The sequence below is a fragment of the Cryptomeria japonica genome, chromosome 11 (assembly GCF_030272615.1).
Source record: "Cryptomeria japonica chromosome 11, Sugi_1.0, whole genome shotgun sequence".
NCBI classification, from domain to species: Eukaryota; Viridiplantae; Streptophyta; class Pinopsida; order Cupressales; family Cupressaceae; genus Cryptomeria; species Cryptomeria japonica.
In genome coordinates, this window is record NC_081415.1 from 557,816,740 (window position 1) to 557,834,600 (window position 17,861).

General features: G+C 34.5%; 1 protein-coding gene across 1 annotated transcript; it reads right to left on the reverse strand.

The window, feature by feature from the left end:
• Positions 1–1,244: 1,244 nt before the first annotated feature.
• Positions 1,245–5,322, reverse strand: LOC131034529 (cysteine-rich receptor-like protein kinase 44). Its single transcript, XM_057966030.2, has 7 exons — positions 4,425–5,322; positions 4,118–4,252; positions 3,796–3,935; positions 2,442–2,652; positions 2,087–2,321; positions 1,740–1,890; positions 1,245–1,653 (listed from the first exon to the last, which is right to left on the reverse strand). The coding sequence occupies exons 1-7, from the start codon at positions 5,236–5,238 to the stop codon at positions 1,321–1,323; spliced, it is 2,019 nt and encodes a 672-aa protein (XP_057822013.1). The 5' UTR covers positions 5,239–5,322; the 3' UTR covers positions 1,245–1,320.
• Positions 5,323–17,861: the final 12,539 nt, after the last annotated feature.

A 17,861-nucleotide genomic window follows, 5' to 3' on the forward strand; every position in this document is an offset into this window, starting at 1 on the left:
TTGTGAGTTTTGTCTTCACGCTTTGTTACATCCCTAGATTTCTAATCTCTTTTCGGTTCATAGTTACAAGGTTTAAATTCAACGATGGTGCAAGATTAGAGTTCTCAATTGGCAATCTTCTCTCAGATAAATTCAGCATCCATACTTTAAGAAAAAAAATTCACCAAGTTAATGTCAGAACAAAATTAAATAAATTTAAAATCACAGGACATACACCAAAATCGCAGGACATACACCAAAAATAATTAAAGAAAAACAGAAGAAAGTAGAGTAAATAATAATGGAGAATCTATTAGAGATTTTAATAATTTTGATTAAATAGTTCGTTAAATTCTTTGAGATTTAAGTAAATATCTCTCTTAACAATTATACATTTGCTATTGTGTATTTCAATATTTATGAATCTTTACTCAAATTTATCACTAAACGGTACATAGAATAATAGAAAATATTATATTAATATAAATTTTGGCATCCATCTAGTTCATTGATTTCTATTGTAAGGTTCTTAATAAGAAGGGTGAATGTACTATTATTAAATATTCTTCAAAGTGTATGAAAATCTGAAATAAATTTCTTAACATATGATTATCCTAAAAGATTATGTGTAGATGTAGAAATCAGCAAACCATACTACAAAGGATTTACATGGAGAAAGTCTTTTGAAATAAAAATTGATGCCACGAGGATGAAAAGTATGCATTAATATTTTGTATACATAAATACAACATCAACGCAACATCAATGCACTACATTCTTTACTTTTACAATATTTTGACAATACCCATATACTTAGAAATAATCATATGAAACCACTTTATCATACCTCCAACATCCAAGCAAAGAAATAGTTGGAGACTGTAATACCTAAACAAAACCATGGTATCATGCAAAAACCCACACCCAAGTTGAAGAGAATATTTAGGCAATAGTTTTTTAATGAATTCACAAGGCTAACTAGATGAGTCCGAAAGTAGAAAATACAATAAAAAAACATATATTTGACAAATAAATGAAGATGAGCAATATCCTTTGGTCTAGTTCTCCATTTTTCTATTCATTTAATCTTGATTTGAGACATTAAAATATACCTTAATTACTAAGTATTGAAATCTACAACATGATAAATTTAATAAGATATTACTCAATTTTCAATTGGTGATATTATATACTACTCATTAAGTCTGATTCCATATGATTGACTCATATGAAAAAAAAAATTGCATTGTGATAAAACATTACATAGTTTAACATTGCAAAAGGCATTATGTAGTTAATATTAAATTTACTATTATTCTATAGTATAAATAAATAATGGGATTATCTAGCACCCCAATCTGTTATTGTTGCATCATTAATAGATGGATAGACCAAGGGAGTGGCTAATGAAGTAGTTGATGTAGATATAGATGATGGAATAGCATTTTGTGCAACAATGACAAAAGGAGGATTTATGAGATTTTCTAAGTTGTTCAGTGAAGAGTTAGAAAGCATGGCATGTACACTAGTCATTGAGGGGCGAACTAATGCATCTACTTGTGTACACAAAAGACCCACATGAATGCATCTTAAAAGTTGCTCACTAGAGAAGCTTTCGATTATTTCTTTGTCAATCACTTCCGTAATATTTCCTCGCTTGTAAGATGTCCATACCTACAAAAGAATGATGCATACCCATCTTAATAAGAAATACAACTTCGGGAAATAAACTATAAAAATATCTCATACTTTTATCTTACCCATTCTAGCAAGCTTTGAAATTTGGGAGTCAATCTATTGTCAGTATTCTTTCTTCCACATATAATTTCCAAAATAACAACCCCAAAGCTATACACATCAGCTTTACAAGATAGTTGACCTAACATAGCATATTCGGGTGCCATATAACCGCTGCAGAACCATCAAAAAAATGATTAGACCAATAACAAAAGAAAAATACTAAGAATGAAAAATTGGAAAACTTAAATGGTGTTTAAAACTAGCACTAACTTTTCACCCGACACTATTGAATCCTTTTTATTTATAAGATATATAAACCTATCGAATTTAGAGATAAAAGTATGTAAATCAGTAATTAGGTGTTTACTATGTTCCTGCAAGCCTCGTCTCAACATGACTCTCATCTTGACGAATCAATCTTGCTAAGCCAAAATCTGATATCTTTGGCTCCATTTTCTCATCAAGCAAAATATTGCTTGCTTTGATATCCCGATGAATAATTCGTAGATGAGAATCTTCATGCAGATATAGAAGCCCACGAGCTACTCCGAGTATGATATTCAAACGCTTTGGCCAATCGAGCTCTTCGCTCCGCTGCGGATCTACATCCATACGTCCGAATAAATTACTATGAACAAAACAAATCTAGTATGCCTATCATCTGATTTGTCTAAAAAGGAATTGTTTCGAACTCATTTTAAATTTATCTGAAAGAAACTTACGAAACAGTATTTTGTCAAGACTCTTATTAACCATGTGCTCGTAAACAAGCAATCTTTCCTTTCCCTCTGCACAACATCCAAGCAACTTCACAAGGTTACGATGTTGAATTTTGGCCACCAATTTAACCTCATTTAGAAACTGTTCTTTCCCTTGCGTTGACTGTACAGAAAGTTTCTTTACTGCGATTTGTAGTCCATCTGGCATTGTGCCCTGACATAAAAGGAAAAACATTAATCTTATGCTTATATCATAGTATCAGTAAATAACGAGATCCAGGACTCTAAAATGATTTAAACGTCAAACTTTAATTTGTTTCCATACATTGATCGAGAGAAAGGTCTCTCACCCGATTATAAGAAGATTACCGTGAAAATCAAGGTAGAGACTGAAATTCACATGAAAGAGAAATTACAAATAGCCCTAAAATGATCCCAGAACCCTAAATTAAACAGAGCGAATCAACAGTGGAGATCTACATCTGAAACAAAACAGACTGTCGGCCACCAGGGTATTAAATAATTTTTGTAATAATTGATATGGGGTGAGTCTATAAGTTGAAATCTCTTTGACTAAGAGCAAAGGACTGAGGGGTATCCATTTCACCAAATTTTAATGTAAGAGCGTTGCAGTCATCAAAACTTGATCCCTCATAGACTCATTTAGAACCCTTCAATTTCACAAGTAGGCCAAGAACCCATTGACAAAGACACAAAATTTCAAATTAATAACAATCCCAAACCATAAAGAGAGCTCTGATTGTGAGCAGCAACATAAAACAACAATAATTGATAGAAGATCATCTCACGTACCCTCACTCATATCCTCCCTATCCTTCAGTTTGTCCAGCATTAATGATAAAGATTGAAGCAAATCTTCATTAGATTGGAATGGATTTAATCTTACCTGTCAACTGTACCATCTGTAGTCTCACATGCTCTTTGGGTAGTTTGATAATCAATATTTTTATGTTTTAGTATGTAGAATTCTAGATGTTTCTTCTAGCTATGTCCTATCCATTCAAGAAAGATCTTAAGACCTCCATAAAAAAAGAGAAAGAGACAACTGTAATCGATTAGAAGATAAATAAAAAAAAATTCCTTTCTTAGTTCTGCTCAATTTTCTCTTTGCTGTCTTTATATCTGCTCCCCTCTTCCAACAATAATGCTACCCATAAAAGGGCAGCGTTTATTTATGGCGTGAAACCCAGTCAACTATCAGAGACCACGTCCCACTGATTTACAAGAGAATTGGCTACAAGATTTCCAAGAAAATCAGAACAGCGATTTAATTTTAACATCATATTTAATATTCCTGTCCAAAACAAGATAACATGATCGGTTTGGGTTATGTTACCTTGTATACAGAGCCAAATCCTCCCTCTCCAAGCTTGTTGTCGCCATGGAAATTTCTAGTTGCAATCTTGATATTTTCCAAGTTAAAGATTATCTCATGCTCCTCGCCGATCGCTGAGTCTACCTCGCTATCTAGGTTCTCTGGATAAGTAAAACACAGGAGGGAAATTCCAATTTTATATCTAAGAAATATTTGTTTTCGACCACACTTTCATGGTGATGAGGAGAAAAATTTCTGTATTCTGTTCCAATACCCTTACTAGGAAGGAGTTTTGTTGGTACAAATGTAGGACAAATTCAATAAAATATCAGCTCAAAAATACCTTTTCTCAAGAGGGCTCGAATCCATAATCCTGCAGATCTTAGTTTTCTTCGGACTGAAAACAGGCATAACAGGAATATCACCAACAAGCCGCTCACAATGCCCAGAACTAAACCTTTATTGTCTGAAGAATTTTCTGCACGGGAGACCAATTTGAATGCTTAGTCACAAAAAATCCTAAGAATGTTAATCTCATAAATCAAAATATATCCTTTACTAAATATTGTCATCAAATTCCTCCTCTAAGGAAATCATGAGAATACCAGGAGAATTAATATTTTCTTAAAAGGAATTTAAATGCATATTACTCGGAGGTGGAAGTGACGATGGTGGCCGCTGAATTGGTTGTGGAGAAAGCGGTTGGAGTGGAGACGGCGATGGAGCGGCAGGATTGATGAATGGGTACGTTTCGAAACGAGCATAGCAACTTCCGGAGCCGACCCCTCCTCCCTGAAAAGTATCATTCCCCCTAAAGGTCACATCTAACAGAGCCCGAGTTGCACTTGTCAAGCATTTTCTGCAGTCCTCAACAGAGGTTAAATCGCTCCAACACTGAACCATACTGTATATTGGATAGGATGTAGAAGTATTTAATCCCGAAGAATATCTAATTGGGGATCGAACCGCTTCATCTCTATTTTTTATGAAAAGCTCCCTAACTGCCTTACGAAACACATCAGGCTCATCTGTGACCGTAGCTGTGCTGTAGCCAATACTTGAGTTTGTATCAAGTATTCCGAAGAAGGAAAAATTCTCGAAGCGTATGAAGCACTTGTTTAGCCATGTTCTACCACCTAGGGTATTTCCGCAAAGCCGGCGAACGCTGCTATTTGCCTCTTGCGAACAGGTGAGGCATTCCTCCACGCTTGCATCTCTCCAACACTGGAGGAGACCATAAACTCTGTCTGGACTTTGACCGGAGGCAGATGTATTGAAACCGTTTGATATTAATGTATTGTTGACAAGAGTATTAAGAACTATATTCATATTACTCTTGAAATGAGGACTTGTATGGTTATTGGTGTCGCAGATATAAAAATCTATCGCTGCGTGGCGAGCAATGTATAATGAGAGCACGACGCAGAAGAACTGTGCATATTTTGCAGTGTATGTGATCTGCATGTTGTCTTCCCCTTTAGGATTGTTTCGGTATCAGGGGTATTTAAAATAATGTAAATGTGATACTGCATTGACTTCTTAATGGCTGTGACTGTTTGTAAAATTGGAACATCGATGGTCAAGTCGGCGATTGTTGTTGAAATGAAATGTGGTTCACTGAAATACGCGTAAATTATATATCAGAATGGAAGACCATCCGTGATCTTTAAGAAGTTTTTGTCTCGTTTCTCCCGTGATAGTCGTGGACCATAGCGTTTCTATAATTAAATCATCTTTCGTAGAGTAAGATAAAATAATTAAACATATTAAGATTTTTGTTTTAGGAAATTGTACGGGTAATTAAAAGATTGTAGTGTAATTAGTGGAATCAATTGATAAGACAACATCATTCATTAGGATTAAAAAATTAAAATAATACAGTAATAGAAAATGATGGGAAGGTTGTACTCTTTAATGACTTTAATGACTTTGAAGGTTCTATCATTAGGAGAGGGACTGTTAGTTGTATAGGGTCTGATTGTTGTACACCCCTTTGTGCTTATAATATCCAATCTTGCCACATATTTATACCATGTATTGTAAATAAATAGTCTGCAAGTAAATAAAAAGCAACCATTAATTGTAGAGGGTCCAACTGTTGTACATACTTGTGCTTATAATATCTAATCTTGCCACATATTTATACCATATATTATAAATAAATAGTCCACAAGTAAATAAAAAAATAACCATTATTTGTATAGGGTCCAATTGTTGTACACGTACTTGTGCTTATAATATCCAATCTTGCCACATATTTATATACCATATAATGTAAATAAATAGCCCACATGTAAATAAAAAGCAATCAAATATTAGTGAAAATGCACACATAGTTGAACACTTGTGAATCTATGAATGTTGTATAAAAAACCATAAAAATACATTCATTAACAAGTGAAATAAATATTTTTTAATTTTAAATAAAATATTATAAGTATCCAAGTGTGTCATTTACAAAATAAGATGCTTATTTAATAAAATGAGATGCTTGTGTTAAGAAGTAATGTTGCCATAGTAAAAAATATTATTCATATGCATACAACTATTGGGGTAGCTATCTATATGCATTGGAGTATTTTATATTAATAATTTGTCCAATCACAAATATGAAAGATGGACACAATAAGTACCTTGTATTTTTCCATGAAATGTGAGGGATTGTCAAATGGTTTTAGTGTACAACTATTGCTCACTTTTTGTTTAATATAAGTCATATTTTATATAATAATGTGTTGTTTTTATAACAACAAAAGGTTTTTTTATGTTCAACTATTGGTCCATTTGTGTTTGATATAAAAATTAGAGAAAACAAAGGTTTATGGTTGCTAATAGGTATATTGTCTACTTAGGTTGCATATAAGTCATATTTTGCATACAAATATGGCACTCTACTAACAACAAATGGCATCTTTTTGTAAAACTACAAGGGATTTTAAGGTTAAAATTTGGTCAAATCTTTAAAAAGTCAATGTTAAAATGCTTTTCACTAGATGTGTTATTTTGATAAGTTTCATGATGAGTCATGTCTCTAAACATTAGTTGTAGATAGATAACTGCCCATTTTACATTTCTAAAAGAAAAATGAATGTCTTATGATATTCCATGTAACAATTATATGTTGACAAAGTTGGCCCATAAAACTACTAGTCCCTCTATGTACTCTTCAATCTTGAGTTACTTGTTCCTCTTCATACTCTTCAATCTTGGGTTTTACTTTTTTCTTTTTAATTTTTTTTTTCTTTTGCATCGATTACATTATTTTCTAACATTATTTCATTTTTAATTTTATTTATTTAATTAATTATTTATTTATTTATTTCATTTCTTAAGAAATTATTTTATAATTTTTAGGATTAAGGGTAGTATTATAGTTAGGTTGAGTTTTAGCGATAGTGGTATATAATCATAGTGGGTTGCAGGTATAGGGGTAGATAATCAGGGGGTGGGCCCTAATAATCTAATGGCAGGAGGTTGAAGCATTAAGACTAAGGCTAGGTGCAAGGATTAAGGTAAGTGAATCTTTAAAGGTGGAGGCAAATACTAGTATTATTACCAAACAAGATAACTATGAGCATTAGGATTAGGGACCCAATGGGGGATGTTACATACCCAACCCCTTAAAACTCACCCGTCTAATCCTAATCTCTTCTCCCACCATCACCTCCACCCAAGCTATAGGCAGTGGGAGGAATATAAGCACCCCTGCCTGCTTATGATCCTTATAATTTATCCACCACCAACAAGAATATAAAACCGACACCACATTAGAGGAGCATGAAAAATAATCTACCCCCAAAGTCTACAACTCCTTTAATCTCCCCAAACACACCCTGGGTGGGAGTTCTAGCCATAGCCATTCTAAGTGGACAACATGGATTGGCAATTGTATGTGGGAGGATGGATGGGGCCAAGTAGGAACAATAGTGGGCTTGGAAGGGAGGAACCCTCCACCCCATAATCACACTCAAGATTGGGTCGCTAGCTATAGTTTTCCCTTCACACTCAATTCTAGAACTATTCTAGTAAATATAATTGTTATTCTAGCCCATTACAAGGAGGAGCAAAGGGCCCACACCTAATTCAGCTGGGGGTTTCTTTCCCTTAAATTCTATGGGATTTGATGGGCTAGCTTAATCTAGCATATTCTAGAAAGTGCATTAACAAACATCTCACCCTACAATTTGGCTAGAGCTTATTAATGAACCGATTAATTAATTAATTATTCTAGTAGAATTATTAATTCATGCCGATTAGAATAGTAGGGCCCTAAAATTCTATGTAATGTGCATTTATAGGGAACTATAGTTGGCAGACTAGTTGTTGGTGGGAAAATAATATGAAAGAAGGGACAATTTCTAAAGGGTGGGAGGTGCTAACTAGATATATAGTCACCTTGATAGATATAAAAGGGGCCCTATCCACCTTTCTGCCCCCTATATTTTGCCTCAAACTAGATATATCCACCTTTCTCCCACCAAATATGATAGGCACTTGATGAATGAATACAAATGACCTGTGGATATATAGATAGGCTAGGGTCAAGTGTATGGATAGATGGCCGCTTAATCCTTATATCAGATTGGCTTGCTTTATTCTCCTCTTGTGGTTATCAAGGCTAGATGCAAGAATACCTAGTTCAATTTCTAAAATTTAGTACGGTCTCTCTTAAGTTCCTTTTGTGCATCTCGAAATGGTCTCAACTTCCATCGATAGGCTAAAAAATGTTAGTGCCTATTCTCCCCTTCTATATATCTATGCCTAAGGTCCACCTTAGCTACATCATTAGTATCATGAGGTTGCCATAGATATACACCACTATTGTTGTTGCTATCCTTATGGTAGTACCTTCCTAGTTCCCACTGATTCCCTTATTTCCTACCTCTACAACACCTTACTTAGGATACATGAACCATAGGCTACCTTTGTACCACTACTTATATACTCATTCTATAAAGATAGATTCTATAGGTTGCTTTTACATTGTCATATCCACTAAGGATTCATTGGATCTATTTTGTATGTATCAATGCATGCTCAAGGTCCAGTCGATGGGTCAAATGGAATAATGTACTATCCGAGAGGTAGAGAAATTGTTCATTGAATGTAACCCCAATCCATTGGAATTGATATGTCTACACTGGTGAATAAATAGAAGTGTGTGTTCAAAAGTGTTGATATGCATGCAACTTGATCAATCTAAAAATATATAACCCAAAGTTCATCCCTTATATTCTCTATTTCTAATTCCCTTTTCCCCTAAAATATATTTATATTAAATTTTCAACATAATTTTAAGAGGGATTGTGGAGATGAGCAGAGGAGAGAGAAATGGAGGTTTACAAATCCTCAATAATGGTGGAGATGAGGAAGGGGATAGTGATGAGAATGATGGAGGTTTTGGTGTTGGGGCTAGAACAATGGTGGATTTAGCCACTGCATTGCTCTATTTTCCATATGTGGGCTAGAGTTATTAATACAGTTCTCTAGCCCTTCAGACTAGAGGCCTCTCTAGAGTCTATCATTGAGGGCTTTTCATTGTGAGTGGCCATAGGGTTTGTAACAATATTGTGATTATAGATATGGTTGCAATGACTATTGCTATGCTTATTCCCAATTGTGTTGAGAGGTGCAAGGGGGTGCCTTATTTTGTCTGTTTAGTGCACTCTTTTACTTCCATCGATAGACCATGCAACTCTGGTGGTTCAGGTGGTAGAATATTTAGAGGAGGAATGGATGGAGTTTGTCTAGGCTTAACTGTAATGGTTATTCTTGGTGCTAGTAAGGGGGACTCTCGCCTTGTCTCTTTGGTTCTACTATGTTTATGACTTCTCTAGGAAACCCCAATTGTTTGCATTTTTTTGTGCAAATCTAGGTATCCTTGATTGAGATGAGGGTTCTCTCTATCTTGTGGGATAAAGTGGATTTGGCTTTCCATCTTTTCAAAGCCCTTGTTTTTGTTGTCAATGCTTCCTCTCTAGTCTTTACGATTGCAATTGGTAGTAGCCCTATTGTTGCTAGATGCAAAGGATCCATTTCCCATTTATATTTTTAAGTTGGGGCTTTGTGACTAGCATCATTTTGTTATTGGATGCTAGGGTTTCATCTGAAGTAAAGTGTGTTGGTGGCTCTACCATGGTTGGTATTGTGGATTCAAGTGGAAAGATAAGTACGATGGTGCTCTATTTGGGAGGTTTATGCATTGCTAATGAAAATGATAGAGAGGGGGTCTCATACCCCTATATTATTTTTAGTTCTTCAATTGGGGGCATTCCTTGGTTTTCTTATTCTTCTTTTTTCACTGGAATTGTGTTGTCTAGGTTTTTTATCATACATGGTACCTGACACTAGGCATCCTGTGCTACTAGATATGGTGTTTGCACTATGTTTGTTTGTACAACTTTTTTAATAGAGGTTGTGCTTATGGTGAAGGTTGGAGGTGGGGTCCTGAACTTTGATGCTACTAAAAATCCTCTCATGGAAGACACTCATTGATTTACATGCTCTTCTTCATGCCTTGTGAATGTCTATGATCTCAACACCATATTTGTGGTGGGTGCCTTCTATGGGGTCCTTCTACTCTTTGACTCTTGGTTTAGAGAGTTTGTGGCTCCATTTTTTATGGTGGAGAGTTGGGTTATATTGGTAGAGGGCTCTCTACAAGTTTTTTTGTTGCTATTCATTAGTTATGCAATGGATGGGTCTTCCATTTCCTTGTCTTTACCTACACTTTTGGTATTCCTATAGAGGTGGGGCTTTTATTCTATAGGTTAGAGGGTGATCCTAGTTTGGTGGCTTTATTCATCGGGCTCTACTTTGGGGACTCGGTTGTGTACTCTTGATTTTTTCCTTTAAAGATTCATATTGAGGTGGATTTTCCTTGCCCCTACAGGCACTTCTGACAATCCTATTAAGACAAATGATTCTTGTGTAGGTTTGGGGATGGTCCTTTTTTAGTGGATACAGTCCTAGAGATCTTGTTTCGGGTCATAGTTGTGCTTTAGTCAATTGTTCCTTTGTTCTCCTATGTAGGTGGAGATTGTTTGACTACCCCTAGTTGGCCATTAAAATTTGGAATTTGTTTGTGTACCATGAACCTCCTTTGTCTTCAATTTATGTTGATAAATATTAGGGGTCTGGGGTCTTTTAGAGATGAGGTTGTCAGCTCTATCTTGGTTCTTTTCCATTTTTTTAAATTTTGAACTAGTTTTGATTTAATTGTCTAAGTTGTAATTGTGTTTCTAATGTTTTATTAATCGCTGGTTGAAACTAACTATGAGATATTTGTCTATAGGGTCAACAACCTCGATTTGCTTCTCTTAATATAAAAAATATTAACTTCAATTCTATTTTCATTTTATTAAAAAGTATATTTTAATTTGTACATATATGTTAATGACATGAGATCATTTAATCTCCCTGCAGAACACTTGTTAAATTATATTCAAAGCATATTTATTAATAAATGTATTAATTATCACTTTAGTGAAACCAACTTTTAATCTAAATTTTATAAAGGCAAGGCTCGTGCCTATTGAAGAGAACAAAAACTTCATGTTTATACAACATGTAGAAAAGTATATTTGACCATAAGCATTACGTGTTTAATATACTTGTGATTGTATGCTAAAAAATAATTAGCTCATGAACTCAAGTTAAGCAATAATCCATATTGAGTTCACCACGTTTGTTACTTTTTTATAAATAGAAAAACTCAAAATATATTGATTCTTCAAATCCATCAATGCCAAAAAAGGAAAGAAAAAATGAGAGAAATGGATATGCTTCTCATGGAATACACCATATCAAAGTAAGAAGATAGTTTGATATGATGGAAATCATTCGACATCTTCTACCATAAGCCTCCAATTTATCCTTTTTACAATTAATCCATTTAATTTTATAGATGAGTGTTTGGATGCCTTGTGAGTAGTTGGAAAGATAATCCCAATTATTTCAACTTTAATTCCACTCTTAATGGGTGTATAAAAATTTCCCTTGTGGTTAGCCACACTGTATCCTAGGAGATAGCATAAATATCTCACTATGAATGTTATATTTGAAGATTTTGAGCTTTCCATGGTATCATATATTTGCAATGATGGAACAAGACTAGCTTGTCTCATGAAAGAAACATTTAGAACCTCTAAGTAATTAACATTATCAATATAAAGCATATCATTTATAAACCATTATCTATAAATTGGGATATATAGATAATGTGATCCATGAAAAGTTTATTGTTAAGATCAAGACCTTGATAGCCCACATTGGGAATTCTATAGGATAATATTCAAAATCTACTACAAATTAGGATCTTAGGATAGTAATCATTATGAAAAACATATAAATAAGTAAATTAGGAATCATAGAAACATAAAGTTAACACATTACACAAGATATACATGGGGAAAATTGGTTGAGGTGTGAAACCCCATAAATAATTATTTTATTAAAAACCTTACAAAATATAGTCTATAACAAAATAGACATAAACATGGGAATACCCCTCCTTACTTCCACATAGTCAATAATATCTTCTATTTGTACAAATAAAACTTTGTATAAAACTCCAATTTCACATTCTCTCAAATAAGAGATAACCTCCTTAAATATAGGAGGAATGATGACTTCACTAGTTACACATTTTCAATAACTGACATTAATAATTAATTAATAATTTAATAGTTATTAGGTTATAGTTATTTCAAATGGGTCATGCTTAATTAAGCATATAATATATTTAAGGTTTTATAGTTCAATATGCCAGAATAATAAATAAATGATAGAAGGGTATGAACCCTAATAACATTATGTTCTAACATGCCCCCTTAATGTTAATAGGAGACATCACATGTTAATTTTTGTAAAAGAAAAATAATGTATCCCAATAGCTTATGTATTCTTTGATAGTGATAAATAGGGACACAAATACATGCCAACATGTAGATCATATGTTTAAAAAAAAAATTGATTAAAGGGTAAAACGAAGGTTTTAAAGGGACCTGAAACCCTACATACAATATGCCACCTTGAGAAGAAAATTAGTAAAATAACAAGAAACAACAACCAACCAAAAGACCAAAGATAGAGAATAGACAACCAACAAGGCACCAAGCTAAGACTAGATTAGACAAAAGATGAAAAGTTACTTAAGGTTCTTAAAGGCCTCAGCCACCTCCACCTCACATTTGGAGGCCTGCTAAGAAAGTTTCTTAATATCTTATAGGTCCTTCAATGACTAATTTGCAACCTTCTTAAGATGACCCTTGGTGCAGGTACAAGCCCCTTTGCTATCTTTACCAACAATTTGATTACCTTTATCCTCTAGATTGATGAACTATGAATTACCTTGTTGTAGCCTTTTAAATTTATTGACCAACATCCTCATATTTCTTGCAAACCCTTTAATCACATTGTGGCTAAATTTACCCAGCTTAATCAAATTTTCATTGATGTTCTCCATTTTGGTTTCTAGCTCCACAATACGTCCTTCATAATCAGATTTTGAACTGGCTACATCCTTCATGGCCTTTTAAAGAGACACAACCACATTGCTTCCTTCTTTATCAACCCAGGAGTCACCATGTAGAAAACCATCATTCAACCTTGATTAAATATACCTAACCTTAATACTCATTTGATTGATCTCATGAAAATACCATTTGTGCATCTTTAGGTATCTATCACCACATCCCTTGCACTACACAGAACATCATCATGATGTTCCCTCTCCAAAGTGAGGTGGGAAGAGTAGTCTTCCAGGTGATTAAGAAATGGTGATCTACCACCTCTATAACCAAAGGAGTCTCCTTAGAATTTCTTAAAGGAGAAGAACATAAATCAATCAGCTCCTTAGTTTAAGGGGAAATCAGGCAGGTCTTCTCCTTTTTACTCTCTTTTGATTACTACCTATAATCACCTTCCCACTTTTGTTTCCCACTATATTCCTCTTCAATATCCTACCCCTCTGTTGGATTGTTGGGGAGCTTGTTGGTTTTGGTTGATCATTGTTGCTTCTACGATATGTTGTTGTCATTGATGTCAACATATTCTTGTGGTTTATTCCAATGAGTTTGCGAAGAGTTTCTAATCCGGTTTTGTAGTTTGGTTTTGTTGATCAATATTTTGCAGAATCTGGTATTTCCTCTGGCATATTCAGGTGTGATAAGAGCTTGTGTGTAGACTTTGAACTATTATTTGGGAAGATCTTGTGTATCTTCATTTCAAATAGTTCATGATTTGGTGCTCCACAAGTTATCTTTCCTCATGACAGTTGCTGATTGGTTGTGTTCTTGAGCTTTGAGATGTTGATTGATGAAGATTTGAAAAGCGGTGTTGGTGCAATTGTTTCAGGTGATTCTAACATGCTTGATAGTGTTTCCTAATCATTTCCTATTTGTTTTGGTGATTCTCATTGATCACTGTGTGAGTTTTCATGACTTCTATGAACCGGTGATGATTTTCATGTTATGCGATATTTCCGGTGGTGTAGCATGTTGCGATTGATCTTGACGTGATTTCTGGTTAATGTGATCATTTGGGAATTTGAATTAGTTCCATGCTATGTAATGTAAATCATAATATTGGTCTGGTGGTCGATCTTTGTATCATGTGATGTAATTTTTTTAATTGTAAGTTAAGGGTTGAGGATTAGCCAACCTTGTTATCAAGGTTGATGAATTGTATATATATGTGAGATGCTTATGTAGTTTAGGTGTCGATATTATGTGTGCATTATTAGAGAGAGGTGATTGTATGAACATGACAGTTATCATTTGGTGAAGTGTTTAGGTGAGATTGGTGTAGCAGAGAAGACAATTGTGCTTAACCAGAACTATCATCAGACATTTGTAGATGCTATCATTGTAGTTCATTCCTTCCGAATTATAGTCAAAATCATATTGTAAGCTAGTGAGACTTCTCTAAGAGTTGTGGCCTTTCGGGCATATATCTTTGAGCAGTGAGCTCTAGGGAGTGTGCCTAAATGCATGTGTATTCTGCATTGTAATATTTCCACATACTACTGCAGAGTATCATCTTACTGTGGGTAGGATCCCACTGTGGTTTTTCAGTTAACTAGGTTTTCCACTTCAAAAATCTTGGTGTTATGTGTTGTGTTGTTAATTTTCTTAACTATTATTGCTACAGCCCATCAGTTTATGTTTTGAAGTTTAATATGATGTGATATGGTGAAGACTGACTCACCCCTCCCCCCTCTTAGTCTTCCTTCTTGATTGCGGCTAACAATTGGTATTAGAGCTAGAGACTCCGGTAGAAGCTTAATCACTTGAGGAGATTCAGGATGACAACTAAAGGTATTCTTTTCAAGAAGGACAGTCCAAGGTTTTATGGAAGCAACTATACTGTATGGAAGAGATGGATGGAGGTGCATTTGAAATGTCATGGAGAAGATTACTGGAATATTACTTAGAATGCCTATGTTGTTCCTTAGAATGGACCATCCACTCCTAATGAGGTTAAGGAAGATGAATATAACATCGAAGCAAAGGAAGCATTGCTTAGTGCCCTATCTGATTCTGAAATGACAAGTGTTATGGAACTTGAAACCGCACATGAGATCTGGGAGAAGCTTGAGATCCTATATGCAGGTGATAGTTAGGTGAAAGTTGCTAAGATGTAGAGTTTAAAAAGAAAGTATGAGAGATTGAAGATGGGAGATGATGCCAACATACACTCATACATGGCTAAGGTGAATGAGCTTGTACTTGGTATCAGATATGCCGGTGGAAAGATTGAAGAAGACAAGATTGTTGCTAAGGTGCTGAGATCTTTGCCTCCTTCTTATAAACATAAAGTTGCCATTATTGATGAGATCCAGAGTCTGACTACAGTGACAAGAGATGCGTTGGTTGGAAAACTTGATGCATTTGAGCTGAACAAATTTGGAGAATCACATGGAAACTCTAAGAGAGCATTCAATGCATCAGTATCAGTATCCAGTAAGCAGAAATATGATCCTAATGAGTGTAGGATATCTAGATATGAAAGAGAAAGAAGGGATATAGCAGAGCAAGAAAGAGACCTTGATGAGCTTGAAGCACTGATTTCTCAGAGATTGTCTAAAGGTACTGGTAAGTATGATGGAAAGTCTCACTTGAAATGATTTTCTTGTAATAAGATAGGACATTTTTCTTCTAGATGCCTAGAGAGAATGACTAAGTATGACAGAAATGATAAGTTTGATAAGCATGATATGAATGATAGATATGAGAAGCATGAAAAGTATGATAAGCCTTATAAGTTTAATCAGAATTTTGGGAACCAGAAGAACTATTATTATGTTGCAGATGAAGGTGTTACATATGATGAATCATAAGAAGATGAAGTTGTGTTTATTGCCATTAAAGAGGATATACCTGTGCCTATTGATTCCACAAGTTGTTCTATTGAGAAGAAAGATTTGGCCACAAAGGTAGAAGAGAAGGGTGTATGGGTGATTGACAGTGGTTGTTCACATCATATGACCAGTGATAAAAGAAAATTTGTAAGCATGGAAAGGTATGATGGTGGAATAGTTAGATTTGGAGATGACAAAGCCCGTGTAATCCATGGGAGAGGTTCTATTTCTTTTGATGGTAAGCATAACACTGATGATGGCTTGTATGTTGAAGGTTTGAAACATAATCTTTTGAGTGTTGGACATATGGTTGATAAGGGTTATAATTTGTAATTTAAATATGGTAAATGTTAGATCTTGAATGCCTTCAATATAGAGATTACATCTGGAACTAAGACTAAAGGTAACATTTTTCATTTGAATATTGGTGAGAAAAGTTGTTTGATTCCTAAGATAGATGAGAGTTGGTTGTGGCATAGAAGAATGTGTCATGTAAACTTTGATTCATTGATCAAGATCAGTTCTACACTAGTTGTTAAGGATCTTCCTAGGATTGTTAAACCTATTAATCTGGTATGTAAGGATTGTTAGTTGGGTAAGAAAACAAGGATTTATTTCAATAGTAAATGGTATACATCTGATGGATTATTAGATCTTGTGCATACTGACCTTGTGGACCTACAAATGTTAGAAGTGTGCAAGGTGATAGATACTTTATGCTACTAATTGACGATTATTCCAGAATGATGTAGGTTGTATTTTTGAAAGAAAAATCAGAAGCATTTGAGAAATTCAAGATATTCAAAGATAAAGTTGAAACTAAGTCTAGATTGAAGCTGAAGTGTTTGAGATCTAATAGAGGAGAAGAATTATGTTTCAGTGAATTCAATTCTTTCTTTGAGGTACATGGAATCAAAAGACAATTATCTGCTCCTAGGACTCCACAGCAGAACAAGATTATTGAGAGGAAGAACCGTACTATTTTGGATGCTGCTAGAACCATGTTGATTGAAGGAAATGTTCCAAAGGTCTACTAGAGAGAAGCTACTAGCACTATAGTCTATACATTTAACTGAGTTCATATCAAAGGTGAAACCAGTAAGACCCCTTATGAGATTTGGTTTGGTCATGTTCCTACTGTGGAATATTTCAAAGTTTTTGGTAGCAAATGTTATATCAAGAGAGATGAGGATATTGGAAAGTTTGATGCTAGAAGTTATGAAGGTATCTTTTTGGGATATTCTACTAATAGAAAAGCTTACTGGTGCTATAATAAGAGACTAAGAAAGATAATGGAGATTGAAAATGTGAAGGTGGATAAAAACCTTGGGAAGGAGGTCATAGCTTATGATGATGGTCAACATGTTGTTTTAGCTCCTATTCAGTCTGAAGAGCCTAAGAAGAATGATCTGATAGAGACTGTTAATCTAGATGTTGCTGCTGCTAGTAATGATGTACAGGAACCTAAGATTCAGGACAATCAAAAGACTCCGAGATATGTTAGACTAAATCATTCTAAGAATCAGATTATTGGTGATAAGAATAAAGGTGTGATGACTAGAAGAAGGTTAGCTGCAGAAGAGGTATGTTTGATTTCTAAAGTTTAACCTAAAGATGTTGGTGAAGCCTGTAAAGATGATAACTGGATAAGAGCCATGGAAGAAGAGTTAGACCAAATTGAAAAGAACAACACTTGGGAACTTGTACCTAGACCTAAGGATAAAAA

What these genes read in the sequence shown, in the direction of transcription:
- LOC131034529 (XM_057966030.2), bottom strand. Translation starts at nt 5,238, where the DNA reads ATGCAGATCACATACACTGCAAAATATGCACAGTTCTTCTGCGTCGTG. An exon ending in ATCGTCACTTCCACCTCCGA is followed by an intron (nt 4,253 to 4,424) that starts GTAATATGCATT and finishes TCTCCCGTGCAG; the next exon opens with AAAATTCTTCAGACAATAAA. An exon ending in TCTTGACAAAATACTGTTTC is followed by an intron (nt 2,322 to 2,441) that starts GTAAGTTTCTTT and finishes GTATGGATGTAG; the next exon opens with ATCCGCAGCGGAGCGAAGAG.